Source organism: Tenrec ecaudatus, chromosome 10, assembly GCF_050624435.1.
Source record: "Tenrec ecaudatus isolate mTenEca1 chromosome 10, mTenEca1.hap1, whole genome shotgun sequence".
Lineage (NCBI taxonomy): Eukaryota > Metazoa > Chordata > Mammalia > Afrosoricida > Tenrecidae > Tenrec > Tenrec ecaudatus.
In genome coordinates this window covers 142481312-142499308 of record NC_134539.1, presented here as the reverse complement: position 1 = coordinate 142499308, position 17997 = coordinate 142481312, and the positions used below count along the sequence as shown (strand labels likewise).

Below are 17997 nucleotides of genomic sequence, written 5' to 3'. Positions count from 1 at the left end.
AAATGGAAATCAACTACTGGAGCAACATTATTAAAAAACTGACCTACACTGCACCCAATCACTGCAAAATATCCATCATTTTCCAATGCATTAAAAATAGTTATCAGAGCACCTGGGGTCTTAAAGGCTTGAAGGCAAACAAGCGGCCATCCAGCTCAGAAGCAACAAAGCCCACATGGAAGACGCACACCAGCCTGTGTGAACACGAGGTGTCGAAGGGATCAGGGATCAGGCATCAAATAATAAAAAAAATCATATCATTGTGAATTAGGGGGAGTGCAGATTGGAGACCTAAGACCCATCTGTAGGCAACTGGACATCCCCTTACAGAAGGGTTGCGAGAAGAGACGAGCCAGGGTGCAGTGTAGCACCCGATGAAATATATAACTTTCCTCTATTTCTTAAATGCTTCCTCCCCGCCTCCCCCCACAATCATGATCCCAATTCTACCTTACAAATCTGGCTAAACCAGAGGATGTACACTGGTACAGATAGGAACTGGAAACAAAGGAATTCAGGGCAGATGAACCATTCAGGACCAGTGGTGAGAGTGGCGATACTGGGAAGGTGGAGAGTAGGTAGAGTGGAAAGGGGAAACCAATTACAAGGATCTACATATAACCTTCTCCCTGAGGGATGGACAACAGAAAAGTGGGTGAAGGGAGATGTCAGACAGTGTAAGATATGACAAAATAATAATGAGCTGATACCAAGGGCTCAAGTAGAAAGCAAATGTTTTGAGAATAATGATGGCAACAAATGTACAAATGTGCTTTACACAATTGATGGATGTATGGATTGTGTTAATAAGAATTACGTAAGCCTCAAATAAAATGATTTTTAAAATTAAATGATCAGAACTGACCATTATAGCTTAGCTGACAAAAGCAAATCACAACAGATATCAAAAGAATAAAATAACACAAAATAGGTTCTCTGATGAGCACAAATAAGCTAGATATCAAAAAATAGTAAGATAACCAGAAAACAATCAACTGTTTGAAAATTTACAAGCATACTTTTAAATACTAAATCATAATAAAATAAAAATCATAAGGATTGCACAATATATTTTACATGAATGATTATGAATATACTATCAATGTAAACATGTAAAAATACAGAAAAATAGAAAATCAAAATGATTATAAATAATACCCTAAGTCTGCTATCCATTATAAGTCTATCAACAAAAACCACACATTTTGGAATGTTCTTTTTCAATGTTTTTAAATTTTTCCCCAAAAGAGTTGATACAAGAAAATTTCAAAAAAATTCATGTAAAAGTGGAAGTAAAAGGTAATGAAATTTTTACATGAACCTTTGAAGTCCCCTCTTAAACCATTTTGGATTTTTTTTTAACCCTAAAAATCCAAACTGAAAACTTTTCTCTTAAATATCTTCACAAATCTATAAAAATGGTTCATTTTTATAATCTCATTTCCCAAAGAGTGCTTTAGGCTGCAATAATTTCATGCTACTGAAAAATATATAGATTTCAAGTCTAAAGAGATTTTAATAAGTCTATAATTCATTGAAGCATTAATCTCCTTTATATTTTTCTTCCTCACAAACTTCACCTCACTATTCCTGGTAAGTGTTCTGTTTTCCTACATTTTGATAGAGTATGACAGCAAATAGAAATACAAACTTTTTCTTTAAATTAAAGAAGCCATGTATAAGTAAATATATATATAGTTACAGCATTAATTTATATCCCTAAAATAATTTCTACTTATAAAACATTATAAAGAACAGATGTAGCACCATCACTTACCACTCGACCTGTTTTTGCGACTTGATTTTCCTCCAGTGAGAAGCATCTTGAGACTATTCCGAAACATGGCTGTGCTACGCGGTCTCACCAAAACTGTAAAAGAAAATGTGGGAGGGGACTATTAAAATTTTTAATATCTATTCAAATTACCACTAAAATTAATTTTAAATGCATTATACAGAATTAACTATGCTTAAATATGTAGTATAATAAAGGAACTCTGGTGACATAGTAGGTTATATGTTGTGCTGTTAACTGTTAGGTCAGCAGTTCAAAATCACCAGACACTCCATGAGCGGAAGATGAGGCTGTTTGTTCCTGTAGCGATTTAAAGTCTCAAAAACCCACAGGGGCCATTCTGTCCTGTCCTATAGGGTTGCAATGAGTCAAAATTGACTTGATAACACTGAGTTTGGTTTTAATTAACAAAAAAAAGACTATTCAACTTTAGATAATTAAAAGTATACTTAAAGGTATACTATTAACACTATGGGTACCTAAAGAAATGAAGTTGAATTATCACTAAGAATACACAAAAATAGAAAAGAATACGATATAGCTATAAATGGCCCACCCTTTCCACTGACTCCCATTTCTTTTACAACATTCCTATTAACCCAATGTATGCACACATGAGGGAATACACACCCACACACCCAGAAAAAAGCTTCACTGGGATCATCTAGCAACTAGCTCTGAGTTAGTGCACCTGGTGGCGTTGCCTGGGAAGGTTCTCTCTGGTCACAGTGAATATTTTTTGTCAAAACAGTTTTACTCAAATCTCATTTTTTGTGACGGCCAATTTAAGAGAACTTGCGACTGTGAAATTTTGTTTCCTCCTCTGGTAAAATGTCACAGAAACTGTTGTGATGTTGAACACAGCTTACAAAGACAGCTATGGGAATAACTCGAGTACAAATGATTTTCTTGTTTCAAAAAAGGTGAAATGTCCACTGATGACAAACCTCATTCTGGACATCCTTCAACTTCCCAAACAGATGAAAATGTTGACAAAATGCAGGCAGGCTAGTTATCTGAACTATCTTGAAGCTCAGTTCAGTGAATTTTAATGGAAGATTTGGGAATGACAAGAAGTCATGACGCAATTTGTGCCTCGGGTTCTGACTGACGAGGAAGAAGAGCTTCAAGTGGAAACATGCCATGCTTTTCAAAGAACAGCTCTGAAGAGACCCAGGCATTTTTCAAAGGTCATTACTGGTGATGAGACACAGTGCTATTCTTACAACTCCAAAAGCAAACATCAATCAAGCCAGTGGAAAACGCCATTGTCACCTCACCCAAAAATGTTCAAGTGAAATCAAAGATTAAGACAAAGCTCATTTGTTTTTTGTTTGTTGTTTTTTTTATGTGAGGGGTATAGTGCATTTGGAGTTTGTTCCATCAGGTCAGACTGTTAATCAAGCTTTCTATTTAGAGGTTCTGAAAAGATAGTGTTAACAGTGAACAACAAAAAAGGCCCGATTTGTGGCAGACGGGGGACTGGTTTTGCCACCAGAGCAATTACCTGCTTACACAGCCATCTCAGTGTACCAGTTTTTGGCAACAAAAATAAAAAACCCAGCATGCCTCTCTTCCCTGCACCGTACATACCTTACTCACCTGACCTCACTCCATGGGACTTCTTTTTGTTTCAGAGAATGAAGGGGGACATTAAAGGACAGCAATTTGATGATGCAGAAAAGGTGGGAAAAAAAATCAAGGGAGGTGCTGTCAGCCATCTAAACAGATGAGTTTGAAAAATGCTTCCAAGAATGAAATCACAGATTTGACAAATGTATTAAGTGTAATGGAGAGTACTTTGAAGGTGATAAGGTCATTTTGTAAAACAATTTAAATACATAGCTTTGGGAGAAAAAAATCAGGTTGGGGGGGGGTGGTACTCCCTCGTATACAGTTTAAGATTCTGAGAAAGATATAGCAGCTGAAGATTTTCCATTGATCAAGTCAGAATTTAATCTCACAAATCAAAACTAAGAAGTCTATCCAAATAGCAATCAGACTTACAATTGAATTACTACTTCTCTACTCTGCTCACTCCAACCAAACTACAGCTGCCGATATTATCTAAGTTACTGCAGGGTTCCCTGCAAAAGAAAATGTATGTGCTAGCCAGACAAGATTTTGAGACTTAGAAAAGTTCTTGAAAAAATTTGTTTTATTATCATACGATGCATGTACTCTGTAGAAGACAGAAAATAGGAAAATGCTGAAATTGTATAGAATTATATAATGAAATAAATTATCACCATTACATTATTCTTCAGTTTTCTTAATGCTTTGCCCAAAGTATTATAATATCTTTCAAGAAGATATAAAAAGAAGTCCATAGACCCCAGCTTTATACTTTTTAAAAGCTGTCACTGAACAGTTGCCAATATAGGAATTTTCATTTTCTACCCAGAATATCAAAGAGCAGACTACTACCAGAGGAAGATGTCTCATAATTATAGATCAGAGAATGACTGCAAACAGACAGATGGGCACTCTAGTCTCTAAAATGAAGATGAAATTGATCATATAATGTAAATTTCTGACTATGAGTCTTCAGATGACCACCTTATATATTAAACTCAAACTCAAAAATCAATGAGTGACCCCTAGGATTGCAAGGTTGGTTCACCACACTCAACTGCCATTGGGTCAAGGATGACTCACAGCGACACCACCATCCCCCCTCCGTGGGTTTCCAGTATTTCTCCAAAGTTGCTGCTGGTGGTTCCTAAATACTATATAGATTACCTTCAGGACTCCTTAAAATTAATAGAATGGGGGATACGTATGATCACATTAAACCCCACTGCCATTAAGTTTACTCCAGCTCAGCAGCCCTCTAAGACAGAGCAGAACTGCCTCACAGGGTTTCCAAGACGGCTGATCTATACGGCAACAGTCTGCCACATCTTCCGCCCATAGGGCAGCTGGTGGACATAAATTGCCAACCTTTCTGCTAGCAGCCAATCAATGCAAAAAAGGTATACAAAATTCTATTTCCTTTAATAAATAAATAAATAATAAATAACACTCAGCAAACTAGGAACAGAAGGAAATTTTCTCAACACGATAATGGACATTTATTAAAACAAGAAACCAAGCCCATTGTTAACATCATATAATGGTGAAAGATTAAAAACTTTCCCTCAAAGATCAGGAACATAAGGAGGATGCCCCATTTCATCACTGCTAATCAACATTACACTGGAAGTTCTAACCAGAACAATTAAGCAAGAACAAAGTAAATAAAAGTCATCCAAATCACAAGAAAAAAACTATCTTTCTTTGCATATGGCCTGATCCTACAGGTAGAAAACGTACCCCCCTCAACCAAAAATTTATAAGAAAGCTACTATTGTTACATGTCATTATTGATTTCAATGAATGGTGACCTCATTTATGTACAGCAAAACAAAACATTGCCTGGTCCTGCGTAATTCTCACAACTGCTATGTTTGCACCTATTGTGGCAACCGCTGTGCCACTCCATCTCGCTGAGGGGCTTACTCTCTTTCACTGCCTTTCTCCTTGACCAAGCAGTGATGTCCTTCTTCAGGGCCTCGTCTCTCCTGATGTCATGTCCAAAGTACTTGAGATGAGATATTGCCATCCTCACTTCTAAAAAAGTATTCTAGCTGTCCTTTTTCCAGGACAAATTTATGTTTTCTTCTGATCTGTTGTTGTTAGGTGCCATTGAGTCGACTGATTCGTGTCAACCCCATGTTCAACAAATAGAACACTGCTCCGTCTTGTGCCATCCGCACAATTGTTGTCAGGTTTTGAGCCCACTGCTGCAGCCCTTGTGTCAGTCTATTCTATCGAGGATCTTCCTTTTTCGTTGCCCTTCTACTTTTCATGGTATATTCAATATGCTCTGATACCATAATTCAAATCCATCAATTCTTCTCTAGGTTTCTTTATTCACTGTCCAACTTTTACATGGTGATTAAAAATACCATGGCCTGGGCCAGGTATACCCTAGTCTTCAAAGTGACATCTTTGCTTTTTAAAAATTTCTTGTGCGGATTTGCCAAATATAAGATTCTGCTTGATTTCTTGACTACTACTTTAAGAGCATTGATTGTGAAACCAACTAAAACAAAATCCTTGATAATTTCAATCCTTTCTACTTTGTATTGTCTTAGGGGTTCTAATATCTATTGCAATGACTACACAGAACTCGGACAAAATTATTCACGGTCAAAGAGTTTATTAATTAAGTTAACATTAAAAAAAGAAGTTAAGTTATAATGCCAATGAGAAATATTCAGAGCTGAGTTGTTTATCAGCCATGTTACAAAGTTCTTTCTGGTCTGCTAATAAATGCCTAAAGGTGCATACCACTCTGCTATAAGCCTAAACCTGAAGGCACTGAGCTCAAGCTCCGCAAGTTAGCAAACTTAGTTCCCTGAATAGAGAGAGTACCCTGAGGCACCCCACACTCCAGTAAACCTTAGCCTGAAGGTACTCAGCTCCAGTTCTGGGTGACACAAGCTCAATGTCCCATATTAAGTGCCCAGAGGTACCCCACTCCACAAGCCAGCCTACTGCACAAAAGCACTTGCCTTACTTGCTCTGTGGGTTGGGAAGTCCATTACTCTCTTCCAGCTATGGCTCCTGGATTGCTGTTGTTCCTCTGATGTAGCTATCATCTGCATCCAAGAGGCTCACTACACAGGATACAGAGGACTTGCTCCACTTTGGGCTCTTGTAGGCACTGAGAGCCTTACTTCTTTTCAGGACTCATTTTATACGTTGCAGAATGGTACTTTAGGGAATCCTCATTGAAATTACTCACAGATGAATCCTATCAGTATCTTTCCCTACCTCCTTACCAACCCCATGCAGAGAAAGATCGTTTGGTGGGAGGTACAGACTTTAGCCAGAAGAGTTACATTAAATAACTCACTACTGCTGCATCCTTTATCATGATGTTTATTGGCCCGCTTGTGAAGCTCTTTTTTAAAAAAACACTGGTGTACAATTCTTGCTGATAATTATTAGTAAATGCTCAATCTCTTTGTTTTCAGTAAGTCAATGTTGTGCCATCTGCGTATCACAGGTTGTTTTTAAGACTTCCGCCAACCTTGATGCTGTGTTCTTCATATGGTCCAGCTTCTTGGACTATTTGCTTAGTATAAGGTTTAATGAGTATTGTGGAAGGATACAATACTAACACACACCTTTCCTGATCTTAAATTACACAGAATCCCCTCATTCTGTTAAATGACTGCCTTTCGCAAGTTCTACATGAGTACAATTAAGTGTACTGGAATTCCCATTCTTCATAATATTATCTATAGTTGGTTATATTTACTTGTGTTCTATTGACTATGCAATGTCTCTTGAGTATGTGGGTCATAAATTAGAGTATCTGACACATTCATTAAGTTACAGGGTACAAAATAGCCAAAAATCACTCGTTTCTTGCCCCAGCAAGGAATACACTGAAAAGAAACCTAAGAAAACAATTCCATTTACAAAAGTAACTAAAGAATAAAATATCAAGAAATAAATTTAATGAAGGAGTTGATATCAAGGGCTCAAGTAGAAAGAAAATGTCTTGAGAATGATGATGGCAACAAATGTATAAATGTGCTTGACACAATGTAAGAATGGATGGATGGATGGATTGTGATAAGAGTTGTACGAGCCCCCAATAAAATGATTTTTTAAAATAAAATAAATTTAATGAAGGATATGAAAGATCTAAACACAGAAATTTATATTAGTGAAAGAAATTGTAAAATGTCTTTTAAAAGTAGAGACACAGCTTATGTTCAGGGATTGAAAGACTTAATATTATTAAAGTGGCAATATTTTCCAAATTGAGCTACAGAGTCAATACATTACCTATCAAAATCCCAGTTGCCTTTTTGTGGAAACTGACCAGCTGATTTTAAAATTCATATGAAAATGCAAGAAACCCAAATAGTCAAATAAATCTTGAAAAAGCAAAGTTTAACACACACACACCCCAACACTTGTACACCCAGAGAGAGTGAGAGAGATATATATCACTTTACATGGTAAATGGGTTATTCCAGATGCAATTATGGATCTGAAAACAACGATATTACCTGGATTTTATCGAAATGGATCTAATGTAATCATAAAACAAATCCACTATAATTTTGACTCATAGTGGCCCTACAGGACCAAGTAGAATTGCCCCATAGGGTTTCCATAGCTATAAATCTTTATGGACAATGACTGCTACATTGAGAAAGACATGGCACTTAGTGGGTTAGCACTAGAGGGTACTAACCTGTAGGTTAGTAGCTAAATACTTAATCACTGAACCTCTAGGGCTCTTTTATGCAATCACAAGGATCCCTAAAAAAAAATGAAGTCAAAAGAATCAGAAAAGAAACTGTGATAACAGAAGCAAAAATCAAGAGTAATGCAGCCACAAGCCAAAGAATTAAGGCACCCTCTAAGACCTGGAAAAGGCAAGGAACAGATTCTCCCCTACAGCTTACAAAAAGAATTGCAGACCTGCAATGTATCAACACCATGATTCTACCCTGGAAGACACACTTCAACTTCTGTTTTCCAGAACTGTAAGAAATGCAAGATAATAATTTTTTTGGCCGTTTAATGCACTAAATTTGTGTTAATTTGTTTACAATAGTAATAGAAAACATTGTTACTGTTAGTAGCCATGGAGTGGATATTTCAACTCACAGTGACCCTATGTACAAAAAAAACAAAACACTGCCTGATCCTGAGCTGTCCTAACAATTGTTCCTATGTTTGAGCCCATCTATGCCACCACTGTGTCAATCCACCTTGTCAAAGATTTTCCTCTTTTACTCAGTCCTGCTACTTTAGTAAGTACGATGTCTTTCTCCAAAGACTGGTCTCTCCTGACAACCTGTCAGGATATGTACATCCAAAGTACATGTGACAAAGTTTCTTCATCCTTGCCTCGAAGAACCATTCTGGCTGTACTTCTTCCAAGACTTGTTGGTTCTTTTGACAGTCCATGATACTTTCAATATTCTTCACCAACACCATAATTTAAATGCACTGATTCTTCTTCACACTTCTCTATTTCATGTCCAACTTTCATATGCACATGAGGTGACTGAAATTACCACAGCTTGGGTTAAGCACATCTTAGTCCTCAAAGTAACATTCTTGCTTTTCAACACTTAAAAGAAGTCTTATGCAGCAGATTTACCCAATACAATCTTTTGATCTCTTAACTACTACTTCCATGAGCATTGACTGTCAAACCAAACAAGATGACATCCTTGACAATGTCAACCTTTTCTCCATTTAGCATGATGTTACTTACTAGTCCACAACCTTAGGAACTGTATTAAAGGGTCACTGCATTATTGGATGATCTTCAGCAAAATTTTCCTTGCATGTGATATCAATGATATTCTTCTATAAATTGAGCATTCTGTTAAGTCACCTTTTTTTAAAAATCATTTTATTAGGGGCTCATACAATTCTTATCACAATCCATAAATACATCAGTTGTGTAAAGCACATTTGTACAATTGTTACCCTCATCATTCTCAAAACATTCGCTCTCCACTTAAGCCTCTGGCATCATGTCCGCAGGTCGCCTTTCTTTGGAATGGATACAAAAATGGACCTCTTCTAGTCAGTTGGCGAAGTAGCTGTCGTCCAAATTTCCTAGCATAAACGAGTGAATGCTTCCAGTGCTTCATCAGCTTGTTGAAACATTTCAATTGGTAGTCTATCAATGTCTGGTGTCCTGTTTTGGGCTAATGCTTTTTCAGTGAAGCTTGCACACCTTCATTTAGTACCACTGGTGCTTGCTCATATGCTGCCTCCTGAATGTAGACTAGTTATTTTGGGTACTGTGACTCTGTGTATTCTTCCCATCTTCTTTTGCTGCTTCCTGCATCATTCAGTATTTTGTCCATAGAATCTTTTAATATTGCAGCACAATGCTTGAATTTTTTCTTGAATTTTTTCAGTTTAAGATATGCTGATGCTGAGTGTGTTCTTTTTTGGTTTTAACTTGCCTGCACATTTTATTATAATATTTTACTTTGTCTTTTGAAATTTTCTATTCAACACTTTGGTTTCATCATTTCTTTAATTTGCTTTAGCTACCCTATGATTACAAGCCAGTTTGAATCTCTTCTGATGTTCAAGCTGATTTTTTCTTTCTTTACTGTCTTTACTATAACCTTTCGTCCTCTTCATGTATGGTATTCTTGATGTCCTCCACAGAGCCCACCAGGTCTTCTGTCATTAGCGTTCAATGCTTCAAGTTTGTTCTTGAGATGTTCTCAAAATTCAGGGGATAGTGGTTGCACTTTGTGTTGCAATCCACATGGTTGCCAGTTCGAAACCAACCGCAGTTTCTCAGAAAAAAGACCGGGCTTTCTACTCCCCAAAACAGGTAAAGTGTCAGTAACCCAGAGGGGTCACTGTGACTCAGCACTGACTCGATAGAAGTGAGAGGGACTCGGCTTCGTTATTTTGGCTCTCGTGGACTTGTTTTGATTTTCTTCAGCTTCAACCTGAACTTAGATATGATGGTCTGTTTGGCAGTCAGCCCCTGGTCTGGTTTTAGCTGTTATTAGTGAGCTTCTCCATGGTCTCTTCCTACTCCCCACCCCACCCCCCACTAAAAAAAACCCAAACCAACAAACCAAACTCACAGCCATTAAGTTGATGCCTACTCATAAAGGCCCTATAGTACAAAGTAGAACTGTCCTTGTGAGTTTCCAAACCATAACTCTTTATTAGAGTAGAAACCCCATCTTTCTCCTATGGAATGGCTGGTGGTTTGAAACTGCTGGTTTTAAGGGTCGCAGCCCAATTTGTAACCACTATGCCATCAGATGTTGTCAATATGATTTCTGTGTATTCCACTTGGAGAAGTCCACGTGTTTTGTGTTGTTGAAAAGGTTGTTTGTGATGAAGTTGATTAAGCTAAATTCTATCGTGCAATCTCCAGCTTTGCTTCTACCACCACGATCATATTTTCTGACTTTTGCTCCTTCATCTTTCCAACTTTTGTGTTCTAATCACCAATAATCATCAATGCATATTGACTGCATGTTTGATCAATTTCAGATTGAATGTTGGTAGAAATCTTCCATTTCTTCATCACTAGCTTTAGTGGTTCGTGCATAAGTTTGAATAATAGTTGTATTGATTGAATTTTCTTGAATGCACACAGATATAATCCTATCACAAACAGCACTTGAAGTTGTAATTCATACTTCTAGACCTTAATGATGATTGCAATGCCATTACTCTTGATTGTTTCATTCCCAGTAAATAATATGATTTTGAATCAAATTGGCCAATATCAGTCCAATTTAGCACATTAATGCATAGAATATCAATTTTTATGAATTTTATATTTTGCAACTTCCAATTTTCCTAGATTCATGCTTCATACATTACATTCTAAATTCTGATTATTAATTGATGTTTTCAGCTGTTTCTTCTCATTTTGAATCATGCCCCATCAGCAAATAAAGGTCTCCAATGTTTTTCTAAGCAAGATCCCACAGGCTTTAGTTCATCTACATCATTATGGTCAACTTTACATTGCATTGAGAAGGCAGTGCTTTCTCGGTCATATTTTGAATGCCTTCCAACCTGAAGGCCTCATCTTCTGGCACTATCTCCGATAATGTTCTGATTCTTTTCATGAGGTTTTCACTATCTGACAATATTTCAGTTCTATCCGTAAGGTTTCTGTGGCTAATTCCTCAGAAGCAGATGGTTGATTCCTTCTAACTGGTCTGTTCTTAGTCTAGAAGCTCTACTGAAACCTGTTCACTATGGGTAATCTGCTGGCATTTGAAATATTGGTGTCATAGCTGCCAGCATCCCAACACACTAGGAAACTAATTAACAACCATAACAGCTAATATTTTTAAGTACTATGATAATATACTATATACCAAATGCCTATAAAATCATGCAAAGTTACTTAATATTTAATGTTATTTTGATGTTAAGTACTTTTGCATTGGTTCCAACTTATAGTGACACTATGTACAAGAAAACACATCCTCACAATTGTTCTTACGAGGGGTTACCCCCTAAAAAAAAAAAACTTTAAAAAAAGGAAACATTTTTCCAAAACAACCTTATCACCTTCAAAGTACTTTCCGTTGCATTAAATACAACTGCCAATTCCATTCTTGAAAACATTTTTCAAACACATCTGTTTGGATAGCTGGCAGCATGTCCCTTGTTTTTTTCTTCACCTCTATTAGGTCAAATCGCTGTCTTTCACATCCCTCTGCATTCACAGAAATTCAAAGAAGTCACATGGAACAAGGTCAGGTGAGTAAAGAGTATGGGGCAAGAGAGGTATACTATTTTTTGCCAAAAAAATGGCACACTGAGATGGCTATGTGGGCAGGTACACTGTCATGGTGGCAAAACCAGTCCTCCTTCTGCCATAAATCAGGCCTTTTTTTGTTGCATACAGTTACGGTATCTTTTCAGAACCTCTAAATAGAAAGCTTGCTTAATCGTCTGACCTGGTGGAATGAACTCAAAATGTACTATACCTCTCACATCAAAAAGCAAATGAGCATCATCTTGATCTTTGATTTCACTTGACGAGCTTTTTTAGGGTGAGGTGATGATAGCGTCTTCCACTGACTTGATTGATGTTTGCTTTCATAAGAATAGCACCATGTCTCCTCATGAGAAATGAACTTGGGGAAAAAATTTGGGTCACTTTAGAGTTCTTTTAAAGCATGGCATGTTTAAATCGGCCATCACCAAAAAAAGATTCATGTGAAACTGCTTTTAAGAAAAATTCACTGTGACCAAAGAGAATCTTCCCAGAGACACCACCAGGTACACTAACCCAGAGATAGTTGCTAGATGCTCCACTAGTGGGAAAAATGTGTAGTAGCAAAGGTCCACCCAGCAGAGCTTTTACCCCGGTTGTTGTTGTTGTTGTTGTTGTTGTTGTTGTTTGGGGTTGGAGGAGATACCCCCTCGTATGTTTGAGACCATTATTGTAGCCACTGGGTCAATCCATCTTGTCAAGGGTCTTCCTCTTTTTCACTGCCCCTCTACTTTACCAAGCATGATGTCCTTTCCCAGGGACTGGTCTCTCCTGACAACATGTCCAAAGTCCAAGATGAACTCTGGCTATCCTTGCTTCTAAGGAGTGTAGCATGCCGATCTCACAGACCACCCCTTAAGAAATACAGCATTAAGGTGTTCCATGGTTTTGCACATATGAATCTTAAAAGGCCACATTTTGCTACCAACCAAAATAACCATAAAGATTTCTAGTTAGGGAACATGCAAACAGACCCCACCATGACATGCCAAACCAGGAGGGCATCGTAAAGCACGGAGGAATACACAAAGAGACTGGACCATACGCCGGCCCCAACCAGAATTAGTCCGACCCCCACCATCGAAGGGAGTACCACAGAAAATGAAAATAGATCATCTGGTGCAGGAAAGGAAACGACCTACCACACCACACCCAGAAGGAAGCTGAAGCAAAGGAAGGAGGAAGAACAGAGCGGAGCACATCTGGGCCCAGGAAGCTCAGAGGACGATAGCCCCGCTCAAAAGGCGCAACGTACAAAGAGGACCATATAGCCGGCCCCACGGCGAGATGCGACAACCTGCACTGACCCATGGGCCTACACGGGACAGCACCTGAGACACAATGGGGCATTTATGACTGAGCTGACCACACCACACTGAGGCAAACACTGGGAGCGGGCAATGAGTGGCGGGGGAAGCAGAGCAAGGAGGTCCCGAGGGAGTATAAAGGATGGACTTTGGGGCCAGGACGTGGCAGCCCATCAGACTCGTCCGGAAAACACTCCTACAGGTCAACAAACAGACCTCGAACTGCTAACGGGTTTTTGGTTTTCTGTTGTCTTTTTGTTTTGTCTTTTTCTTTTTCTCTTCTTTTAAATTTTGTATGTCAGTTTCTTTTTTGTATGTTAGCATGTCAATGTTGCTGCTGTCAACACCATGTTCTTATGTGCCACTTTGGTGCTGTCAAAACCATCCGCATTTTTATGCACATATTACTATAGCTGCAGGTTCACCTATATAGGATAGGCTGGACAAACAATGTGAGAAGAAAATAATGGGACCAACGGTCCCAGAGGGACATGAGAGTGTGGGAAGTAGGGGAAGGGAGGAGGTGTTGGCCAACCCAGGGACAAGGGAACAACGAGTGGTTCAAAACCAGTGGAGGGAGGGGATGGGAGGACTGGTAGGGAGTGACCAAGAGCAAGGTAACTGAGAGGAATTACTGAAACCAGAATGAAGGCTGAACATGGTAGTGGGACAGGAGGAAAGCGTAAGGAAATAGAGGAGACGAGTAGGGGGCAAAGGGCACACATAGAAGCCTAAATAAAGACATGTACATATGTAAATATATTTATGATTATGGGGGAAATAGACCTATGTGCATATATTTATAGGTTCAGTAGTGGGGTAGCAGGTGGACATTGGGCCTCCGCGTGTGCATTCCCTCAATACAAGAGCACCTTGCTCAGCTAAACGGTCATTCCATGATACCCACCTTCCCAACATGATCATTGAAGACAGACGTGTACATAAGCAAACGTGGTGAAGAAAGCTGACAGTGCCCGGCTATCAAAAAGATATAGCATCTGGGGTCTTAAAGGCTTGAAGACAAACAAGTAGGCATCTAGCTCGGAAAAAACAAAGCCCACAGAGAAGAAGCACACAAGCCTAAGTGAACACGAGGTGTTGAAGGGATCAGGTAGCAGACACCAAAGAACAAAAACCATCATTGTGTGATCACTTTTGCCACATAAACACTGAAGACAAATGTGTGCACAAGTAAGTGTGGTGACGAAGGCTGATGGCGCCCAGCTATTGAGAGACACATAGCGTCTGGGGACTCAAAGGCTTGAAAGTAAACAAGCAGCCATCTAGCCCAGAAGCAACAAAGCCCACATGGAAGCAGCATACCAACATGTGTGATCATGAAGGGCCGAGGGGACCAGGTTTCAAGCAACAAAGGCGAGGGAAAAAAGTCATATCATTGTGAATGAGGGGAGTGCATAATGGGGACCCAATGCCCATCTGTAGACAACTGGACATCCCTTGGAGAGGGGTAGTGGGGAGGAGATGAGTCACTCAGGGTTCAGTGTAGCAATAATGAAACTCACAACCTTCCTCTAGTTCTTAAATGCTTCTTCCACTCCATCTATCATGATCCCAACTCTACCTTGCAAACCTGGTTAGACCAGAGGATGCACAGCGGTAGAGTTGGAATCTGGAAAAACAGGGAATATAGGACAGATGAACCCCTCAGGACCAGCGGTGAGAGTGGCGATACCAGGAGGGGAGGGGGTGTAGAAAGGGGGAACCAATCTTGGGGATCTACATATAACCTCTTCTCTGGGGGATGGGCAACAGGAAAAGTGGGTAAAGGGAGACGCCGGGGCAGTGTAAGATAAGATAAAATAATAATTTATAAATTATTAAGGGTTCATGAGAGGGGGAAGTGGGAGGGAAAAAATGAAAATGAGCTGATTCCAGGAACCCAAGCGGAAGGCGAATTTTGAGAATGATGAGGGCAACGAACGTCTAAGGATACTTTACTCAATTGATGTATGTATGGATTGTGATAAGAGTTGTATGAGTCCCAATAAAGTGATTTAAAAAAAAAAGCTTTCTAGTTAGATTTCCAGAGAGGAAGATACATGTGAATAAATGAAAACGTACTGTTAAACAGCACTCAAAAAGCATAAGTAGAATTTTATTTTTCCCTTTCAGATATAGAAAGTAGTTTCAAAAAATGTGGTAATACAAATTGAGGCTTTAAAGTCTTAGGGATCAGTTTCTTCTGGTCTTTCATTCCTCACTTCCAAAATTAGAATCCTTGATCTGTAGAGTTTCATTCACCCTCCCATCAATATTCCAAACTCCCTTGTCCCTTGTTCTCTGGTCCCACATAGCAGGCAAAATCAAGTTTCAAGCTGCTTCCAACTCTACGAAGGCTGCTGAGCTCTGCTGGGAAAAGTCACATAATTAGGTAGACTCATACCCTAGAAATCCATGGGTGCATATTTCAATTGAATCCTTTTCACCTCTCAACAATTCACTGTTTTTATCTTGTCCGCTCCCTCTGCCACCCACCTATATGACTGTTTTCAATTCTCATTTCCCATTATTTTTAGTCAATGATTTTGGCTCCTATAACTCAAAATAAAATATAAGTAATAAAAATTATCAAAAATAACATCCTCAACTTCCTACCAACAAATACATAAACTTAAGACCATTCACACACATTCTACCCTCCTATTAAAATAGATTTATTTCTTTTTCTATCTTAAGGTAAACTATCTTCCTTTCCTCTGTATTCTATTCACTCCCAGTCTACCTTGGCATCCTACTTTTACTTCTCTCTCTTTTATCTTTCCTCCTTTAATAATGTATACGATTCACCTTTGGATATTCTCAAATCTCGCACCTTTATAAAATAAAAAATATTTCCTCACACCTATGCCCTCCTTCTCCCTATGTCTACTCATTCTACATAGTCTCCTGGGCAGTTCATCCATTATCATTGCTTTCTCATCTGCATAACCAAAATTCATTCCATCCTTCCTTCCTGAATAACTGTCCACTTTCTACCAAGTTGGCACCGTGATACAGTTGTTCAAATATCCTGCATTAGTTCTCGCTCACCACCTTTTCTAACCAGTCAGTGGGCCTTCATGGTTCTGCATATGCTTTTCAGGATGCTCTTTCTCGAGCCTCAATTAAGTTCACATCCACAATCCTAACTCCTACACCTGTACACTCTATTCTTATCCTTTCATAACACTAGTAACACAAGTAATTACAATGTTTGACTTCCCTCACTAAATTGTATGTTTCATGAGGCTAGGGTTCATGTTGGTTATCTTCATTACCATCCTTATAGACTACCTAGTACGTATTAAATGTTCAATGACTAAGTAATAAATGAATGAATAACAAAGCCAAGGGCATGGTGCACACTGTATCTCTAAAGGTATATATCAAACATAGATCAATCTCAATTTGCTTTAAAAAAAAAACAAAGAACAATACGCAATATCTTTTTAAAGACTGTAGAAAGAAGGCACACGTGCCCACTCATTCGGCAAACATTTGAATGCTGCAATGCACAGAGCTCTGTGCTAGATACTAATGATACAATAACAAACAAAAACAGTCCCTTTGCTGAAGGAACTATCATTCAATCTAACAATCAATCTAACAAAATAATAGGGAGGTGCCTTTTTAAAAGATCTAAAACAAATTCAAAAGATAATACAAGATTATTAACATTTTTAAAAACTGCTCTGGAGTTGATTTTGACTCATGAGAGCCCATGTTGAGTACAGAACAAATGTTCTCCATGGCTGAAGCCTTGCTTCCAAGGTGCCTTTTTTGAAAGACTCCAAATCCAACCCTTTGGGTCAACAGTCAACTACGATAACCATTTATACTTCCCAGGGACTCCCAAAGTCACCAAAACAAAACCAAATCCACAGTCATCAAGTGAATTCCAACTCACAGAGATCCTACAACACTGCTATTGAGTTCATGGACGAGTCATTGACCCTATAGGACTGAGTAGAACTATCCATGTGATTTTCAAAACTCTTAACAGTTGACGAGAGTACAAAGCCCTGTCTTTCTCACATGGAGCAGCTGGTTTCAAACTGTGGACTATGCAGATCGCAGGCCAACACATAATCACTACACCTCTAGGGTTTCGCTCAGATTCTATAAAGCACACAGTAAAACTGCTCCTTAGTGTTTGAGACCATATACCTTTTTTAATAAATAATTTTATTTGGGGCTCTTTTTAAAAAAATCATTTTATTAGGGGCTCATACAACTCTTTACAAAAGCACACACCGCCGCATCTTTCTCTAAAAAGTGGGGCAGGTCAGTTTGCACCACTGACCTTGCATTAACAGCCCAACCTTGTCCGACAGAGCCACCAGGATAAATCCTAAATAAAGTGAGAGCATAAAATAATTGAGGGGTAGTGGGGAAAGACATTGAATTTTTTTAAAAAAGATAGTTGAATGAGGTTTACCTACAAGGTACACATCTTTTAACACACTTACAAAATTAAAATTCACAGAACAGTACAGGAGAAAAAATGATATATTTTCCAAGATTTCAGAACAGAACCTATCTAAAATGTTCTTTAAAATGTTCCTCTAGGACCAGACTTC

The 17997-nt window shown here is 38.6% G+C and overlaps 1 protein-coding gene across 9 annotated transcripts in view; it reads right to left on the bottom strand.

Annotated features, from left to right (window-relative positions):
- Positions 1–17997, bottom strand: part of TANC2 (tetratricopeptide repeat, ankyrin repeat and coiled-coil containing 2) — a 364118-nt gene that overhangs the window by 324412 nt on the left and 21709 nt on the right. For all 9 annotated transcript variants that reach the window (XM_075562035.1, XM_075562037.1, XM_075562040.1 and 6 more), the window contains exon 2: positions 1778–1870. In XM_075562035.1, the coding sequence (XP_075418150.1) occupies positions 1778–1844 (67 nt within the window). In that variant the 5' untranslated portion in view covers positions 1845–1870. The remainder of the gene's footprint in view (positions 1–1777; positions 1871–17997) is intronic.